Source organism: Tenrec ecaudatus, chromosome 1, assembly GCF_050624435.1.
Source record: "Tenrec ecaudatus isolate mTenEca1 chromosome 1, mTenEca1.hap1, whole genome shotgun sequence".
Classification (NCBI taxonomy): domain Eukaryota; kingdom Metazoa; phylum Chordata; class Mammalia; order Afrosoricida; family Tenrecidae; genus Tenrec; species Tenrec ecaudatus.
The window spans coordinates 2,266,733-2,286,382 of record NC_134530.1 but is presented as its reverse complement, the minus strand read 5'-3'; the positions used below and the strand labels follow the sequence as shown (position 1 = coordinate 2,286,382).

The 19,650-nt window shown below is 46.8% G+C and overlaps 1 protein-coding gene across 1 annotated transcript; it reads left to right on the top strand.

Annotated features, from left to right (window-relative positions):
* Positions 1–4,626: 4,626 nt before the first annotated feature.
* Positions 4,627–17,479, top strand: LOC142443028 (uncharacterized). Its single transcript, XM_075544637.1, has 5 exons — positions 4,627–4,800; positions 6,157–6,401; positions 13,401–13,524; positions 13,763–13,913; positions 14,301–17,479. The coding sequence occupies exons 2-5, from the start codon at positions 6,399–6,401 to the stop codon at positions 16,147–16,149; spliced, it is 2,127 nt and encodes a 708-aa protein (XP_075400752.1). The 5' UTR covers positions 4,627–4,800; positions 6,157–6,398; the 3' UTR covers positions 16,150–17,479.
* The last annotated feature ends 2,171 nt before the right edge of the window (positions 17,480–19,650 follow it).

The following is a 19,650-nucleotide window of genomic DNA, read 5'->3' as shown; positions in this document are numbered from 1 at the left end:
TGGCATAGGTCTCCACGTGGCTCCTCCAGCTCCAGGGCTCTGGCTGCATCAGTACAGCTCCATGTGGCTTGTCAGCAGGAAGACAAAGCAGAGAGAGTGTGTGTGTCCCACATCCAGGAGAAAAATAGAAATTCCTAGAATCCTCAGGAGAAAGCCATGCCCACAAAGGGGCATAATTTGCTATGACCTGATTGACAGGCTAGACTCCACCTCTTCTGTCAAGTTGATTGATTATGTAACTGCCACAGACAAACCCTTGTCAACTTGACACTTTTACACAGCTCTTTAGCCATAGATAATTTTAAACAAATAATGAAATCTTATCTGTACCTAACAGGATAAAACTAAAATGCATACTATTTTAAAATGCCACCGTCCTTTAAACAGAGCATTCTATAAGTGAATAAAACAATTCTACACTTTTGTGAACATCTACACCATAATCCTATGAACATATTCCCCCACTTATGAAAGTTTGTAAGCCGGCCACTTCATGACTTTATTTCTCCCATTTTGGGTATCTAGTTTCTATACTGCCCACTTAAATCAACACAGTCCTCTGAAAAAATAATCATATTCTTTAATGTGAAGAATCTTTCCAGTTGGGACCTGGTGAAGTGTGCATCCGTAAGCAAAGTCATAGCAGGACAGGCCATCCATCAACTCAGCAACAATATGCACCAGTTCACAGGCTCAACAATCTTCTCTTCATCTGGTGCGATTTTGGTCAACTCAATGTAGGCTGCCTCACTCAGCCTCACCAGGGTGCCCATTGTTTGCCATGCCTTTAGACCATGGGCACTGTCAAAAATTCTCAACAATCCTGGCCCCCTTGTACTAGGTCGTGAACTTCAGAACCTGCTCTCATCTCCTCTACGCCCTGTGAACCAGGTCCATGTGTGTCAGTGGCCAGACTCAACCCATCTCTTTATTGCTGCGTTTCTCTCGATTCCACTCAACAAGTGAATCCAGGTGGTCACCTAGCAAGCATTTCAGCCTGCTCACAGGCTCCCTTTAATATTCAGCCCTAGACTGAAGAGTACCTTCCAATTTTTTTCAGCTTCTGGAGCAAACCACTAGTTCAAAATTTAAAAATACAAAGAGTATCTTTTTTTACTTCAGTCTGTCAATAGCCCTGTTGGCAAGTCTCTTCACCATCAAATGTTCTGAGAACTCAACACACTGGGTGGGGCTTATCTTTTCAGAATCTTCTTTCCAGGTGTGTCCTAACCCCATTTAAATCTCCAATTTTAGGGCTGAAGACAAGTAGGCTTGCAAGCTCTCTATTTTCATACTTCCCAATAATCATTTCTATCAATCATTATGTCAAAAATATGTCATAACAATCATTATGTCAAAAAGCAGAAGCAAGGATTGTGAAGTGTTTTCTTCTGTTGTGCATAGGGTCTCTGGGTCAGAGCCAACCCAATGGCAACGAACAACAATTTTTACTGAGACTATTAATAACAAGTATTGCCAAATATTGACTAGTAAGTCATAAATTATAAAATAAAAATTTTCATGTCAGAGTAATAAGCCTTCCTCCAATAAAACAATCAATGAAAATGACACAATAACTAATAAATGCTGCCTAAGATATAATGACACAGAAGCTGCCACAATGGGCTGGGGCATAGCAACAATAGTGAGGATGGTGCTGGACCGTGCAATGTTCTGTTGTGCAGCGGGTTGCTCTGGGTCGGCTCTGACTCGATGGCATCTCACAATAAATATCACATGTAGCCTAAGAAAGTGTATTGGACAGGGTTCTCTAGAGAGACAAACCAGATTGCTAGTAATTATATATAAATATATTTATAAAGATATATATATAATTCAAGAAATAAACCATTAAATAATATACAGATAGATAATACAAGAAATTAACAGTTAAATTATAAAGCAGTGAGACACTGGTAGTCCTTTAAGGCTTGAGAGCTGCCAGTTGCTAGTCCCCTTCTATAGAGAGAGCTGGGCTATATATATCCAGGCAGCAAACAGCAAGGCAGGTCCCCAACTGTCATCAACTGTCAGTCCCCAGCTCCAGAGATGAACATTCCAATCGTGTGGGCTTAAAGGGACCTCAACCTACAGCGACACAGTCCACAGGCTAGGCATCCCACAGGTAGTGTACCCCTTTAAACTGAGGCACAGAACAACCAAGGTGAGGCTCACCGAGCCATTTATCCCTCTGCCCTTCAGTTAATCCTACTTGTGTTTATCGGCCAGGCTGGCACAATAAACTATAACAGAAAGGAACACAAGCGATGATCCCCTCTGGTCACAATGTTTACTGGTGAAGCAGGGTGTCGCTGTGTACCTCTTGATGCTGTTTACTGATCTGCAGCAATAGAGCTGGGTGTACCTGGCCAAAGCTTAAAGTTTAAGCAGGGTCCCTCCCTCCCTCTTGGTACTTGTCAAAATAAAAGGTTTGTAACATTCCTTTAAACAGCATAGAGATCAGAACAAGGTTCAGAGAGACCTCCCGAGGGGCTCAAAGCACTGTATCCTGAGTGTTTTAAACATGAATTGTAACCTATTAGTTCCCTAATTGTAACCAAGTATGGTCTTTGCTGATATGGCTATAATTCGTGCCTTCCACAGGGAATAAAAATTGCTGTCCAGTTGGTGTCAGATTGGTTGGGAAAAAAATTGGAGAGAGACGTTATTCCTGACATTTGCATCAGGGAAATCAGCTTTGGGCTCTTGATTTTGATGCTCTCTCCCCCTTGTGAAGTTACAGCAAGTCAGGATCCCTGAGGCTTTACAGCAAGTATGTAGGTAGACAAGTCACTAGTTCTGGCCCAGTGAACAAATGTGGGCCTAGTTCCTGGAGCAATTGGCTCTCCTTAAATCATAGAATTATCAAAAGCAAGACCTTGTATCAAAATGCATGATCTGAAGCTATGCTTGACTGAAAATATATTGCAACAAACTCTTATCTTTGGATTGATGCAAACCCTTGATATGAGCTATCCTTTCATGTAAAACCTATTCCTCACACCAATATTTTCACAGACACTATAAGTAATGCAGAGCTCACACGTGTGGACAAAGATTTAAAAAATCATAAAAAGTTTGGTACAGCACTACACATACAGTAACTCAGAACCTTGAAGAAAATGCTGTTTTACAAAGAAGGCTAAAAGGAACGACCACATGATTGTGATGGGATATTCAGCAGTGTGAATTTTCCTTTGTTGGGTTAGGGAATGGAATGCGAGCTCACCTTGGGCGCACGGAATAATCACGACCAGTTGAGATGCAAAAACGGCAAAAAGAGTTTATTTTTCTAGCTCGAACTAGGGCTTCCCTCCCTCCACTGCCCAACGCAGCAGGGACCCAGCGTCCAAAGGAAATCAGCCCCGAGTTCTTTGTTCTCCAGGCTTTTAGAGGGTTAGGGGTCAAGGGGAAGTCCAGGGTTATTATTCTTTAAATTTATTGGAGAATATTTCTGGTGCCAGTCTTGTCCAGCAGTGACTGGCCAGTAGGGTCGCGTGTGTCCTCCCGATTGGTCTGCCGACAGTGGGTGGTCACCTGTTGGACACTCTGTCCCACTGGAACTTGAAGGCACCTGACAGCAACAGGGACTCGAATTGTGTCCCCTTTAAATGTTGAGTTTGGGGAGCAAAGGGACGACTGCATGGGAACGCTCAGAGCTGTGTGATGGATGAGGCAAGTTTTCCCATGAAATTCTCATGGGGCAGCCTCTGTAGGTAAATGCCCAGGAGAACCGTGTTCTGTCGTTAGTGCGGTTTTACATTTAAGCATCTTCATGATAGCCCCCAAGATCATCCTGTGCACACGGCAACACATTTTCCAGAAGTCTGTTATATATTTACAGTCCGCTCAAATTCCTCAACTGATGTACACACGCAAAAATGCAAATCACCTCCCTTCGCTGGGAGGTGGGGGTTGGGCGGTACTGGCTTACACCTTGCAATCAACCAAAGTAGTTTCCCCCTGACAACTTCATCCAGCGTTTTTCTTTTTTAATGTAAACTGACTCAGAAAGATGATGCTTTAGACATGTGGGGTATGCATATACAAACACAGCCTCTTTTTTCATAAAAGCTCAGCCCCTCCCACCCAGTTGATTCCGGCACCCAGTTGATTCCGGCTCATAGCCACCCTGTAGGATGGGGTGGAAATGTCCATGTTGGTTCCCAAGGCTGTAATCCTCCATGGGAGTAGAAAGTCTCATCTTTCTCCCATGGAGCAGCTGTTGGTTTTGAATTGCTGACCTTGTGGTCAGCCCCCCAATGGGTAACTAATTGCCATCGAGTATTTGCTGACTCACAGAGACCCTATAGGGCAGAGCAGAACTGCCGCTGTGAATTTCTGATACTGTAACTTTACGGGGGTGGTAGAAAGCCACATCTGTCTCCCACCTAGCGGCTGCTGGGTTTGAACAGCTGGTCTAGTGGTTAGCAGCACAACGCGTAGCCACAACGCTGCAGGACGAGCAACCATCTGAAGCAGCAGTGGAAGGCACTTCATGCCCGTCGCCACTAGAGGGCGCGCTGCACCAACACTTGACACTGCGCACGTCTCCGGGAGCGGAAGTGCGCGGCCCTGGCGGTGCTTTCTTTGCGCGGGTCCGGCCCGATCCACTTCCGGGAGAGCCGCGGCGCTCGAGAGTCCGGCCGAGGTTGGAGGGTGCTGCTGCGGCGCTTCTGCCCGGGCCCGGCCTCTGCGTCCTGCGGAGCCGCCCCCGAGTCGCAGGTGTCCCTGTGGCCGCGCGGTGAGCCCCGGCCCTGCCCCCGGCGGCGCCGCACCCGTGTCTCGGGGCGTTTGCAGGTAAGCTCGCTGCGACCTGCGAAGCGCGCGTGCGGTTTGCAGACGAGCGGCGTCCACGCCCCTGGGAGCGGGCGCGGAATGGAGGGTCTGGGCTTCGTGGGCGCCCGGGGCCGGTCCCTTAGGCCCCAGCCCCTCTCGCAGGGCGGCCCTGCCCTCCCGGGCTTCTCCCGGGCGGGACGCACGGGCGGGGCTGGGGTCGGGGTGGGGGTGGGGGATCTTCCCTCTCAGCTGCAATGGGGACAGCCGTCAAGGCACGAAGTAAACGAGCAGGACTTGGAAGTGGGATGTACATTGAAAATTCTGTGCGTCCTAATTTTCATGAGGAAACAATTTAGTGGAGGGGCGCACTTTACGCCTTTCTTTGGTTGTAAGGCAGGGTAGGGACACGAGCTGAAGAACACACACACACACACACACACACACACGCCACTGCGGCTAAGCAGCCACCTCTTGTGTGTCCTTGGGCCCACTTGAAAGATGCCCTCCCCCCCACCCCTCAGTGCGTGGCCAGGACCCCACTGCCCAGCCAGACTCGGCGTGAATGCCCCCAGATGAGCTACAGGAAAGCCCAGTATGTGGGTGGGAGTAGGGGTGTCTTTGTAGCCCCCAGCTGCCCACCTCACTAGCTGTATAAAAGACGTTGCAGGAGCAACCCCCTCTCAGAGAAAACTTTTCTGTCTCCACACCCTGCTGCCCCTGTGAGGCTCTGAATCAAATAAAACAATCTCCCAGATTGCCGCCAGCTCACGGTTTCTATCTCTGCACCTGTGAATCTCTCTTCCTCTTGGGGTTGAGTGGACCCCACAGGCAGAAATGTCATCCTCCTCCTGAGGGAATCCGTGTGGCCGGCCCTAGTTGGTCTGTGGTCAGTGAGACAGGGCTGAGCAATGGCAAGATGCAGGAGGGGGGTTTGTGGAGGTCACACACCCCGAGGCAGGATCTCTGGGGGTGACTGAACCAGTTTGTGCAAGCAAGGGGCCACTGCTTACTAGAGAGTCCTCTTCCCAGGGACAGAGCTGGAGGCCAAGAACCTGCCACTCTGTTCACTCAATGCACTTTAAAAAAAAATTAAATACCCCTATTCCAGCATTGAAAAAAAAACTTTTGTGTTTGATGAAGGTTTACAGAGCAAAATCAGTATCTGTTCAATAATTCATATGTATATTGTTACCTGTCATTGGTTATAATCCTCCCAACATAATAGTACATGTCTCAATAACAGTGTTTACAATTTCAATTACTTCCTTCCTAGCCCTTTCTGCCTTATTCAGTTTGTTCTTGGGCAAACACTGCCGTTTGTGAAAAATAGTTTTTACTGGTCAACACCCTCTTCACCCCATCCTTCTCCCATTTCAGGTCCCAGGCACGCCACAGATAGAACCAGTCCAGTGTAGGCAGCTGGGAACTGATTACAACAACCTTGTCCGTCCATACAATCAGAAGTAAGGATTTCAAAGGCTGTGACTGGCTGTGTGGACCACAGTTCATCGGCCATCAGACTGCCTAGTGCCCTTGGTTCCACTGCTGTCGTTCCTACTTAATTGGCTTCTAGGGTTTGCAGAGGATATCCAGTTAGCGGTTGAGAAACCCCCTTGGAAATGGTGAGTACCAAGGAGAAATGGGTAGTTCTTGGTGGTAGCGGGTGAGGTTATGTATGATCAGGAAGGGGCACAGCTCTGGGCTGTTTCTTCTACGGGGAAAGCGTGAGAGTGGAGGCCAAGGGACTGCGTCTGGAGAGGCATCTAGAGGCACGGTCCACTAGCACTGGGCCCTCACCAGTGTGTCCCAAAGTGGGCGGTATTGCCTGTTGCTGGTTTGCTTTGGTTTTATTTATTTATTTTAATATGGCGCTTGAACGATGCAACGGTACTCACAAAAGCAGATACCGATACTTTATCCTGGATTAGGGGCCGTAGTACAAAAATTTTTAATCCCTAGGGGCCGCTGAGTCATCCCTCCCGCCCCACCCAGAAAAGGGGCAATTTGCCAAATAACATTGGGAATCTGTTGATTCTGTATGTGTTCTCAAACCTTGCAGACCTGGGGTTCCCTTTCTTATTTGGCTCCCAGAGGTGGTAGTATGGGCCTTCACATCCCACCCTGGGCATTAGGACTGTGGAATCACAGGCTCTCCTCCCTAGAACCTGAGCAGACCCGACAGGTCCTCCAGATCCATCCTGTCCCTTCACTGTAAGCAGTGCTCTTAGCTGTCCCTGGGCTCGGGTGTTTTCCCCGTGCCGTTCTAAAGTTACAGAGCTGCCCGTCACGTGGTGTAATGCAGTACAGAGAGGGAGCGATCATTATTAGGGGAGGAAGCTGGTTGTCTTGTCTGTTTGGGGCTTGTCCCGATCATGTCCTCCCTGAAGGAATACCGCAGGAGAGTGAGCTCCACTGGGTCATGAGGGAGCTCTGGGAAAGCTTCCCTTGTTGGCCCTTGGTGGATAGTTGTGCCAGACACTTGAAGGTTCACAAGAAACAGATTGTTTATTCTCAGCCTCTCTGGGCCGAGAGGTGGCGTTTGAATTGTAAACGGTTTCCTCATAGTATCCGATTAGAATGTAACATCGAAGTGCTCTGTCATTGCTGGGCTAGAAAATCAAAGAGCCCTGTGGTGGCGTAGTCTATTATGCATTGCCTGCTAACTGTGAGGTCAGCAGTTTGGATCCATCATCTGCTTCACTGGGAGAAAGGGAGGCTGTGTGCTCCCTTAGGGAGTGACAGTCTCGGAAAAGCCAGAGGTGCAAACGGACACAATCCAATAGGGTTTCTGAGTAGGAATCTATTCGATGTGGTAAGTTTCGGTTTTCTCGTCAGAGAAGATGAGTATATGAGGGGAGTGGATTTACATCAGTTTCCTTTGTCAGCACAACTTTGGATCAGTTATGTTCTTGCTTAGACAATTTTAACTTAATGGATATAGTCTCACAGTCACGGAAGAATGCCTATTTTAGTTGACATAAAAGTGTCTGTTAAAAAAAAGCCCATGGAGACTGCGTTAAATAAAGCAACGTAAGCTTTAAAAAGGTTCTGTTGAAGCTTATTCATATTGAGAAGGATCTTGGACACTCCTACTGCATGTAGCACACTGTACCAGAGGAGATACGTGTTAAATCTTCTGGACACGGTGGAAACATTCTCCTGACTGTGAGCAGGGAACATAGGGAATGGTGTCCCAGCTGCTCTGTTTAGTGAGGGAGCTCCGGATTTCATTTTCATTCTCTGATGCTTAGGTCTGACGTGACTAGTTCTCAAACAGTTTTAACTTTGGAATGGGATGTGCTAAGGAACATTCAGTGTCAAAATTGATTTCTAGTTTGTTCAAAAGTAAAATCAATGTGTTTTTCCAGTAGGAATGTCCTTCAGTTCACTAAAAAGGAATCTAATACAGAAACTTATTCCTATTATTATTCAAACCCATATCCTTTTTTTAAAATCATTTTATTGAAGGCTCGTATATAACTCTTATCACAATCCATACATACATCATTGTGTCAAGCACATTTGTACATTTGTTGCCCTCATCATTCTCAAAACATTTGCTTTCTACTTGAGCCCTTGGTATCAGCTCATTTTTCTCCCTCCTTCATGAACCCTTGATCATTTACAAATTATTATTATCTTGTCATATCTTACGCTATCCGACGTCTCCCTTCACCTACTTTTCTGTTGTCCATCTCCCAGGGAGAAGGTTATATGTAGATCTTTGTAATCAGTTCCCACTTTCCACCCCACCCTCCCTCCACCATTCTGGCATCGCCGCTCTCACCACTGATCCCGAAGGGACCATCTACCCTGGATTCCGTGTGTTTCCAGTTCCTATCTGTACCAGTGTACATCCTCTGGTCTAGCCAGATTTGTAAGGTAGAATGGGGATCATGATAGTGGGAGGAGGAAGCATTTAAGAACTAGGGTATGTTTCATCATTTCTACACCTTTTGCCAATAATTTTTTATCCATTTTTCCTCCTATGTGGACTACTCCATTAACGTATATGAAGTAGTAGTTTAGCCAGTCTGATCAGTTTACAAGTTCCGCATGAGCACCGTCAAGTGGCCTGTGATTCCCGCTCTTCCCAAGCCCGTCCATAGTTTTGTTAGAATCCACGCTGCCAACTGCCTTTGCATAGCCAATAAAACACAAGTAAACATGTTTCTGGAATTCTCTGCCTTGAGCCAAGCTCCATCTCACACAAGCAGTGATGTCTCTTGTTCCATGTCCTCTTCTGCATTCAGCTTGAACCTCTCCCAGCTCCCTGTCAGCGTATTGCTGCAACCATGTTGGATGATCTTCAGCAAAATAGCAAAGATGGTGTGTTGTCATTTGAGCGTCTGTTAGGTCACCTTTCTCTGGAACGGGTACAAACAGTCATTTGGCCAAGTGTTGTCTTCCAAAATTTCCGGCTTAGGTGAGGAAGTGCTTGCAGTGCCTCAGCAGCTTGCTGAAACACGTATTGGTATCCCGTCATGCTCGACGCCTTGGTTTTGGTGATGCTTTCTAATCACTGGGAAATATAAATGCATCTGGGTTACATAGTGGACTCGATAGAATTCCTGTTTTTAGAAATCATTGGCGTTATGTGTGGTGCAGTAAGTCTGAATGCTAATTGCCTTTATTAGTCTTTGTTCTAAACATCTTTCTGATACTCTCCTTTCAGCCAAGATTCGTCAGCGGTCAGCCGCGAGCGCCCTTGTTCCACACCCTCTTCTGAATTCCGCTTCAGTCTCTCCTCGCTCCCAACTGCTATAATGCTACAACTCTTGTTGCATTTTCTCTAACAGAACTTTACCGGAGGGTGATGTTGACGGTACCGTTGATAATTTCCTCGTGGTGTGTGACACCTTTCTCTGGAACAGGCATACATACGGGCTCTCTTCCAGGCGGTTGTACTCTTGTCCACGCTTCTTTTCACAAGTGAGTGGGGGCTTTGTCAGCTTGTTGAAGCATTCTGTCAATTCCCAGGGCCGTGTTTTCCTCGAATTCCTCCAGTGGTCACATCAATTCCTGGTTACATACGACCCCTTGAATGGGCTGAATGTCAGGTTGTTCTTGCTGGCACCGTGATTCTGTATTGCTTCCTGTATCATTCAATATTTTCCTCAGGGAACCTTTCAGTATTGCACCTCGAGACTAGAATGTTCCTTGATATCTCCTCCAGCCGGATCTATCCCTGCGTGTGTGCTTCATGTTTTGTGTCCCGACTCCAGGTCTTTGCACACCGTTATAGCAGTTCATCCTGCTCACCTGCCCTGGGAACGTTTCTCTTCAGCTGTTTTGCTTCATGCTGTTCTCCATTTGCTTTAGCGACTCAGTGGTCAGGATCAAAGCCTCTCCTGACACCCACATGGATCGTTCCGTCTTCCCTGCCCGCTTGGGTGCCTTTTGCTTCTTGACGTAAGATGCTGTTACTGTCACGTCACAGCTGATCGGCTCTTCCGCCGTGAGCGCTCGATGCGTCGAGTGTTTTCGAGGTGTCCGGTGGCGGATACGAGAGTTCGTGCTGTGGCTGTGGTGCACTGGTTTTCATTTGCTTCCGTTTCGATCTGAACTTGCATCTGAGCCAGTCATTGTCGGCTAAGCACCTGCACCCCGGCCTTGTTTTGACTGATGATTCGGAGCTGTTCAGTTGTTTCTTTCTGTAGATAACAGTCAGCTTCATTTCTCTGTACTCCCTCTGGGAAGTGCTAAGTTCGTAGGAGAAAGAGAGGTGCTGTGAAGAAGCCTTGGTCTTGCAAGATGTTACCATTCGCTCTCCAGCTTCACATGGTTAGCGATTACTGCTTCCTCCTCTTGTGAGGACCCCTCGTGGTATAGTGGTTACGCGGTGGGCTTCAATCCACGTGGTCGGCAGTTCAAAACCACCAGCAGCTTCTTGGGAGAAAAACCGGGCTTTCTGCTCCTGTAAACAGTTATAGCCTTAGAAACCCACAGGGCGCACAGTCAGTCGGCATCCACTCGATGGCAGTGAGTGTAGAGGGTTTTGGGTTTTGGTTTCTTTGTTTCCAACTTTCTCCTTGCAGCTGCCAGTAATTACCCATGCATCTTGACTGCTGTTTGGTCAATTTCAACTTGAAGACTTTCTCTTCAAAACCGCTTTATTGGGAGGTAATACAGATACCATTCCGTAGTTCAGTCACATCAAGCAGTATCGTACAGTGTTAGCACAATCAGTCTCAAAACATTCTCTTCCTTGAACTCCTGGCTGTCAGCTCCTCTTAACCCCCACTATAATATTTCCTGGTTCAAAGTAGCCAGTGCCAGTCCATTTCAGTTCACTAGTGCCTGGGAGATCAGTATTTACGTGCTCCATTTCATGTTGATGACTGAGTTTTCCTAAATCCATATCTGTGCACTTCATGTTTCAGTTATTAATAAACACTTGCAGCTGCTGTTCCCCTTTTGAGTCACGCTCCGTCAGCACAGGAAGCTGAACGCTCTGCTTCATCCACGCCACTGTGGTCGACTCGACCCGGAGTCGGACTCCACTCCTCCTCCAGCATGAAGGGCTCATCTCGGTCCCCGTGTCTGGCAGTGGTCCACTTGTGTTCACAAAGTTTTTATTTATCTGACAAAGATACACTCCTAGTCATAGGTGTTTCAGTGGGTGATCCCCAATAAGTAGAAAACCTGTTCCATCTGTGTTTGTGTTACTATGGAAGCAAGGATGCCTTGGCTTTGTCTCGCTTACTTGGGACAGGTTGTCAGGAGAGACCTGATCCTGGAATAGGGGTTGCCTGGCTTTCCAGGGCAGCCAGTTTTGAATGTTACTCTTCTAGCTGGAGTTTAGGTAACTAACTCCAAACACCTTTACCTGATGGTCTAGCTAAGAGAAGGTGGCGGGAGAGAGTGATAGAGTCCAATTACGAGTCCTTGTTAGAGAAACTCTTTGGTTGCCATCTTGTGCATGATAAAATTAGCCTCTTGAGAGTGAGTGAGGGGCCAAACAGTCTCCCTACCAGCAAGTAGAGAAGTCAAGTGCAAACTCAACCCTGCCATCCCTGTGCAGTGAGCCTCGTGGATCCAGAGGCGGCTTTGGCATCCGAGGAGTGGCAGAGGAGGAGCCAGGGCATGATGCAGAGCCGGGGACGAACCAACCCACAGAGCAAGCACAGCTGAGTGCTTGCGAGGGGCTTGCTGGCTCTAGTAGTGAGATGCCTGTGGGTACTTAAGTCAGGGACTGGATTCACTGATCAAAGGAAGTGGAGTTGAGTGCCTTTGAATCGAAGCTTACGTTGGAGTGGCGGTCCCTTTGGGCATTTAGTAGCAGCCCTAATAGAACTTTGTAACGTGTCCTGACTAAGCAAATCCGTCTTGAGCACATGCACCAGTAAAGTACTCCTTGGAAGGAAAGGTGATGAGACTTCGTTTTACAAACTTCGGACATGTTGTCAGGAGACACCAGACCCTGGAGGAAGGACATCGTGGTTGGTAAAGTAGAGGGCAGTGAAAGAGAGGAAGGCCCACTAGGAGATGGGTTGACACTGCGATGGCGGCAATGGACTTAACCATGGGACGGTTGTGAGGGTGGCGCAGGACCAGGCACTGGTTCCTCCCGGGAGTAGGCGGAGCTGACTCCGTGGCACCTAACAGTTGGCACAGTGAGCCCCGTCATCAGTGCATGGGCTCGGAGTTCATCTCAGAACCTCGCTGAAAGTAGAGTGTTGTTCAGGACAGAGCATTGACATCGTGCTTAGAGAGTAAAACGTTGGTGAAAAATAGAGGAAGCCCCTTACGGAGAAGGGTTGGTTCAGTGACTTGACCGCTCAAACGGAGCAGTTGTGAAGAAGACACAGCGCTGGACACAGTGTTTCCTGCTGTGGGACATAGATCACTGTGAGTCAGAACCATGTCCATGGTACCAACACCTACAGCACGACTCGAAAGGCCAGGTTAAGTAATTAGCTGCATTACCCACAGTAGTGGTAACGCTGGGGTCTTCTACCACTGCTGGACTTCAGCCAGAGTCTCTTTATTTCTCGAGGTTGGTGGTGCTTGATTCTTCTCTTGGCTTCTCTTGAAAATTTCCTGATTATCCTTAAAGTTCTTAATCCATCTAAAACCTGTTGTTTATGTATGACAACCTTCACATAAACTTATTGTAAAGTCCTAGATTGGCAAGAGTTTCAATTGAGTTTTCTTCTCATTTTCATATTAGCTCTAAGATCGAGCTTTCTTGTGTTATACCTTGTCACAAAAATATACTTTTTCCTTTTTTTTTAAGGCAACCTATCAAGAGTAAAGAAAATATGTGGAGATGACTTAGCTGAAATGATGCAATGATAGCAGAGATAGGGTTTTTCAGAAAAACCACCACGTGTAAGCTGGACCCCTGCTAGGAATATTTTTGCTTACAGAGAAATAAGGCAAGAATGGAGACATAAATCTGACACGTTAGGAATGTTGTTAAATCTGCACAGTGCGAGAGTGTTAGCCAGCATTCTATGCAAACAGCAATCACAAGTCTGAGGTCCAAGCTAGAGAGAACACAGATCTTTATGTAATCTTCCTGCAGATCATCTCTTTCTCTTCTGTCCCCCTCACCCATCCTTTTGCGCACTGAGGTATGCGCTACCTTGTTTACTGAGAATGTGTGTGATGTTTAGGACTCGGTGGTCTTTGAGGATGTGGCTCTGGACTTTACTCGAGAAGAGTGGGCTTTGCTGGATGTTTCTCAGAGGAAACTTTACAGAGACGTGATGGCGGAAACCTTCAGGAACCTGGACTCAGGTAGGATGGCATTATTCTCCTGAGTCTTCTCTATGTGCATATATTGTCCGACACTTGCTCAGTTAATTCCACGCCCATCACCCTGGGATTAATTCATAGTACTGTTCCTTACACTGGTGTTTACCAGACTCCCGGAATGCTAAACGCCTCGGCCTTGCCGTGCGCGCGGGCCTCACTGCTTGTCATGCTCCTTTCTTGTTTGTTCACATCATGAAACACCACTCGAACCTGCCGACAGTCTCCCAGCAAGACAGCAATGCACCGAGCTCTTCCGGTGAGTGCATAAAAGTGGAAGTCGTGGAGAAGGAACCGTGGCTGTTCAAATCAGGAGAACTGTGTGAATTCTATGGCAGGGAGGATCACCACTACCGCCAGGGAAAGCCTTTGAGGTACCATACTCGTGTGTGTGTGTGTGTGTGTGTGTGTGTGTGTGTGTGTGTGAGAGAGAGAGAGAGAGAGAGAGAGAGAGAGAGAGAGAGAGAGAGAGAGTCAGAGGCATGCTCATGTGTGGGTAAAACTTGCTCTACATGTATATGTTCACCTTTTCGCAATCCACTATTTTCATAAATGCTCATCAGATATTGTGTATTTGAGTAATGCTTCAGTTTCATGTATTAGCAAAAAGCCCCTATCCTTGCCAAAACTGCAGTAATTAGGCTAGCAGCCTCTGAGATCATGAGCCCATGCAGCAGGAGAAAGTCGTCGGACAAAGTGCATTTTCCATGTGAAATGGTTAAAAAACACCTCACTCTAACATCACGCTCTATTTTCAACAGAAACTACATGTTTGAAGAGCAGCACGGAAGGAAGCCCAGCGAAGGTGATCTGAGTGCAGCCTTGCTCTCCCAGGGTGGAAGTCCTGCTGTGGCCACGCAAGATCCAGGTGGAGCGCTTCCTGTAGGCTTCCAGGAGGGCGGTGACAGTGCATGCATTCGTCACGCCGGATCTCACACCGGGTTTCAGGAGGGTGGTAATAATACATTCATTTATCACACCAGATCACACACTGGGCACAAAGCTTGCCTGGATTGTGTGGGCACTTGTATTTGTCCCTCTTATCTAACACCGCATTCAAAATTACTTAATGGAGAGAAACGTAACCATCAAGATTGTGGGATGCCCTGTAGTTTTTCATCACCCTACTCAAAGCACGTGAGAAGCCACAGTCTAGGGAGGCTTTATGAATGTCTGCAATGTGAAAAAGCCTTTAATTGTTCATCAACACTCAGCAAACACAGAAAACTTCACAGTAGAGAGAGGCCTTATGCATGTAATGAATGTGGGAAAACCTTTAGTCTCTTGTCAGCATTATGGCAACATGAGATAAAACACAACGAAGAGAAGCCTTACGTATGTAAGGAATGTGCGAAATGCTTTAAATATCCTTCCAAACTGGCTCAGCATAATATAAAACACAGTGGGGAGAGGCCTTACGAGTGTAAAGAATGTGGAAATGCCTTTAAGTATAGTTCGACCCTGACTCAACACATCAAAATACACCGGAGAGAGAGGCCTTACACATGTAAAGAGTGTGGAATGGCCTTTAGTCTCTTGTCGGCATTATCACAACACGAGATAAAGCACCGGGGAGAGATGCCTTATCAGTGCAAGGACTGTGGGAAAGGCTTTAAGTATCCTTCAAAGCTGACTCAGCATATTAGGAAACACAGCGGGGAGAGGCCTTACGAGTGTAAAGAGTGTGGGAAAGCCTTCAGTTGGCCTTCAGTCTTATCCCTGCATGAGCGCAAACACAGCGGAGAGCGGTCTTACGAGTGCAAAGACTGTGGGAAAGTCTTTAAATATACGTCGACCCTGGCCCAGCACATCAAAACCCACAGCGGGGAGAGGCCTTACGAGTGCAAGGAGTGTGGGAGGTCCTTCAGTTGCCCTTCAGCCCTGTCGCAACACGAGATAAAACACAGCGGGGAGAGGCCTTACGAGTGTAAGGACTGTGGGAAAGGCTTTAAATACTCTTCCAAACTGGCTCAGCACACCATAAAGCACAGTCGAGAGAGGCCCTATGAGTGCAAGGAATGTGGGAAAGGCTTTAAATATACGTCGACCCTGGCCCAACACATCAAAACACACAGCGGGGAGAAGCTCTATGAGTGCAAAGAGTGTGGGAAAGCCTTTAAGTACACGGCGACCCTGGCCCAGCACATCAAAACACACAGTGTAGAGCGGCCTTACATATGTAAAGAGTGTGGGAAAGCCTTTAGCTGGCCGTCAGCACTGTCACAACATAAGAGGAAACACAGTGGGGAGAGGCCTTACGAGTGTAAAGAGTGTGGGAAAGCCTTTAGTGGGTTGTCGGCACTGTCGCAGCATGAGCGAAAACACAGTGGAGAGAGGCCTTACGAATGTAAGGAATGTGGGAAAGCTTTTAAATATACATCAACCCTGGCCCAACACATCAAAACACACAGTGGGGAGAGGCCTTACGAGTGTAAGGAGTGTGGGAAAACTTTTAGCTGGCCTTCAGCACTCCTGCAACATAAGAAAAAACACACAGGGGAAGAGGCTTTAGGAATGTGCGACGTGGAACGAGCCTTGAATGATCTTTCGACACTGATGGAACAGAAAAATTCACCATGGAGTGAGGCCTCCCGGATGGAAGAAATGTAAGAGAGCCCTCGGTCGGTCCTCAAACCTCAGAACATCTAGAGTCACGCACATGGTAGACAAGCTTTGTAAATGTCAGGAAGGTGGGAAATACTGTTGGAGTGGACCCCTGGCTTGACACAAAGCAGTTCACAGTACAGAGAAGTCTTCTGTGCAAAAGGATGTGAGGCGCCCTTGGCTCCTTCAAAGACATGATGTGTCCCACAGAGAAAAGAAGGCAAGGAGGATGGTAATGTCTTTATTGCCACCTCATTTCTCACGAGACAGAGTCTCCATGGGGGTGAGGGGGAGGCTTTGTATCTGTGTGGAATAGGAAACTTCGTTCTCCCTATATGGCTGATATATAATTACTACTTAATATAAAGCTCTTATACATAAAAAAGAAACTATATGAAATAATTAACTAGGTTTAAAAAAAAACCCAAACATACTGATGTTAGAAACCTTTCAGGCATCCTGTATCTTTTTGAAAACTCGAAAGTACATGCAATAGAAATCAAGTAGAAGTAGCATTAAGGGTAAGTGTTTGCTTTCACCCAGTATTATCCAAGGTGGTGAGGATTCTTTCATCTGAGATAGTCTTCATGAATTACTACCTCTTTTTGATAAGTGACCAGTGACATTTGAAATCTTGTGTAAGCAACCTAGAAACGTCTCAGTGTGGGAATTCTTATAAAATGTGTCAGTTGTTGCACTAGAAGTTGATCCCATGATTTTAAAAGACGAGGGAAACCTCGTTTTCTGCTCAGTACCTCTCAGAGACCTCAAACACTGTGACTGAAAGCAAACTACCTTTCAGTTGTGGCTTTGGACTGACATAATCTGGCACTCCCGATCTTGATTTCTTATGTTTGATTAAAAATATCCCTCAAGACTAAGGTTATGGTGAAGCGTGGTTTTTGGTGGTATTTTTTCCCATGTTTCCATGAATAATTTTTTAACATTTTGTTGCGAGTTAGGTGAGGCTTCACATTTCAGATATTTTTTTATATTCAATAATTTGAACATAGGATCAAACTTCCCACCAGTTTGCCTCCTCATTGCCATTGAGGCCACGCCGACACAGCAACCTGAAGGACAGGGCAGAACGGCCCTTGTGAGATTCTGAGTGTGTCACTTGATGGGAGTAAAAAGCCCTGTCCTCCCACCGGGCGGCTTCCAACTGTTGACCCTGCGGTTAGCAGCCCAGCTCATGTAAAAGCGAAAGCGGCAGGTGCTGTTGCCTTGCTCACAGCACCTTTATCTCGGAAGTCTGCAGGGGGAATTCTGTGGCCGATAGGTTTTCTCTCAGTCAATCCCATGAGCTTTGAGGGGTTTGTTGGGATTGCTTTTTTTTTTTTTTTTTTTTTGCTCCTATAGGATATTAATCTAACAAAATTTTTATTTCAAAGAAAGTCATAAAAACTCAGACATCTGTAGGTAGCCCGTCACAATGTTCAGGCCATTTCTCTTAGCCATCGTTGTAAAATATTTTCTTGACAATAATACCTGCGTGAAGTACTGAAGAGAGTACTAACTGTTCAGTCGTGCCCTGTTGTCTCTGGTACCGTTTGTCCAGTTATGGTTTCTGCTTTACCAGGCCTCTGCAGTGTCCGTGTGGATGTCTACATGGACCCATATATGCCCTTGCAGCAGCCCACTCAGAGCCAAGCATCACCTCAGGTCCCGTGTTTCCACACACAGGCCTGCCTCGTCATTCTGTGGTTGGAGGAGAGAGAATTGGTCCAAGAACTCGTCCCCCGTATTTCAATTGATCAGCGTGGTGGCTCATCTTCTACTTGTTTATGTTCTTGCCGTAAAGCCTAAAGGTTTCTGACATCCTGAAACATCACGAGGAGATTCCAGATCAATAACCCGGGGCTGATTTCTCCGATGCAGAGGTCAGGAGTACCATCTCCAAATAGTTTTAAGCCAAAAAGAGGAAGTGCCTCAATAGGATGACTTCCTCGAATTCTGATACAACAATTTTGAGGTTGGTACAAGATCACCTAGCTTCCATCTGTTGTGCACGGAGTACCCACCATAGCACACAATGGGGCAGTAAGTTTCATAACCCTGCTTACTCATTGCCCAGCTGGCCAGAGTGCCAGTTGCCACAGGTCTCTCCAGCCTCCCGACCTGAAGATGTACTGTGCAACCTGGGGGAACCGCCAAGAGACATGCACAGGTCAAGGTGTCCCTCTGCTGCCTGTGCATCTAACTCCTATTGACACCAGGATCTGCTTTACCTTTGACCTGAACCTGGTGCTGCCACTCCACCTACTCTTAGACCCTTTAGAGATCAGCTACCTCTAGGGCAAGAGCGGATCAAAGGGCAGGGCTCAACCTGCCCAACAGGTGCCACTCATCGGCTAGGTGGGTGCAGCAGCTTTGTCCCTCCTGTACAGAGGTGGGATGGAAAATGGGACAGGTGCTTTCCATCTGCTGTTTAATACTATCATGAGTTACTGTGAAACTGCCCCCCTGGTATCCCAGAAAGCAGCCACAGTTTCTCCCGTGGACCAGCTGGTGGGTTCAAAGAGCAAGCACTTCCACTGCACCACTGGGGCACCTCGAAAAGCTACCTGTCCTATTTGGAATTGGTGTAGATGAATGCAGTCTTGGAGTTACCGGGGACAGGCCTTTTGCTTGGGATAAATGAATGCATTTGTTAAATGTCCAGAGACAGGTTTTATCAGCAAATTAATTACTCCCATCTGGGAAGACTTGACTCTAGGCGTCAGGGCGTCTGCTCCACCTCACTATGAGTCTACAATAGAAAGCAGCAAGGGTCTGTTTTGTACCGTCCTCACAATCAGTGTTATTCTGGCCCCTTGCTGACCCCCCCCATCATTTAATCATTAAGGGTGTTCTTTCTTTTCCTGTGACCCTCAACTGTACCAAGGATGACATCGCTCTCTGGGAACTGGTCCCCCTGAGAACATGTTTCAAAGCACAGGCTAGAAAGCCTCACCATTCCTGCCTCTAAAGAACAACCTGGCTATACAGTTTCCCAGATAGATTTGTGCATTCTTCTGCCAGTCTGTGGTACATTGAGTCTTCTTCGGAACGCCGTAATTCAAACGGGTCTATGTATATCTGCTCTTACTGTCTGGCTTTTGTATGCATAGGTGGTGATTGAAAATAATGCGCCTGGGATCTAGGACATCTTTATCATCAACGTGATGTGTTTGTTAACACTTTAAAGAGGTCTCATGCAACGGACCAGCACAGTGTGTCATGCGATCTTTGGACTGCCCTTTGCATGGGTGCTGATTGAGAAAGCATTTTTTTTTCTCTTAAATCATTTTATTGAGGGCTTGTTCAACTCATCACAATCCATGCATCCATCCATTGTGTCAAGCACATTTGTACATTTGTTGCCATCATCATTCTCAAAACGTTTTCTTTCTACTTGAGCCCTTGATATCAGCTCCTCATTTTCTCCCCTTCTCCCTCATGAACCCTTGATAATTTATAAATTATTATTTTTTCATGTCTTACACTTTCTGATGTCTCCCTTCA

Coding starts and splice junctions, on each gene's coding strand:
- LOC142443028 (XM_075544637.1), top strand. Junction 13,525..13,762: donor CTTCAGGAACCTGGACTCAG/GTAGGATGGCAT, acceptor ACCTGCCGACAG/TCTCCCAGCAAGACAGCAAT. Junction 13,914..14,300: donor CGCCAGGGAAAGCCTTTGAG/GTACCATACTCG, acceptor TATTTTCAACAG/AAACTACATGTTTGAAGAGC.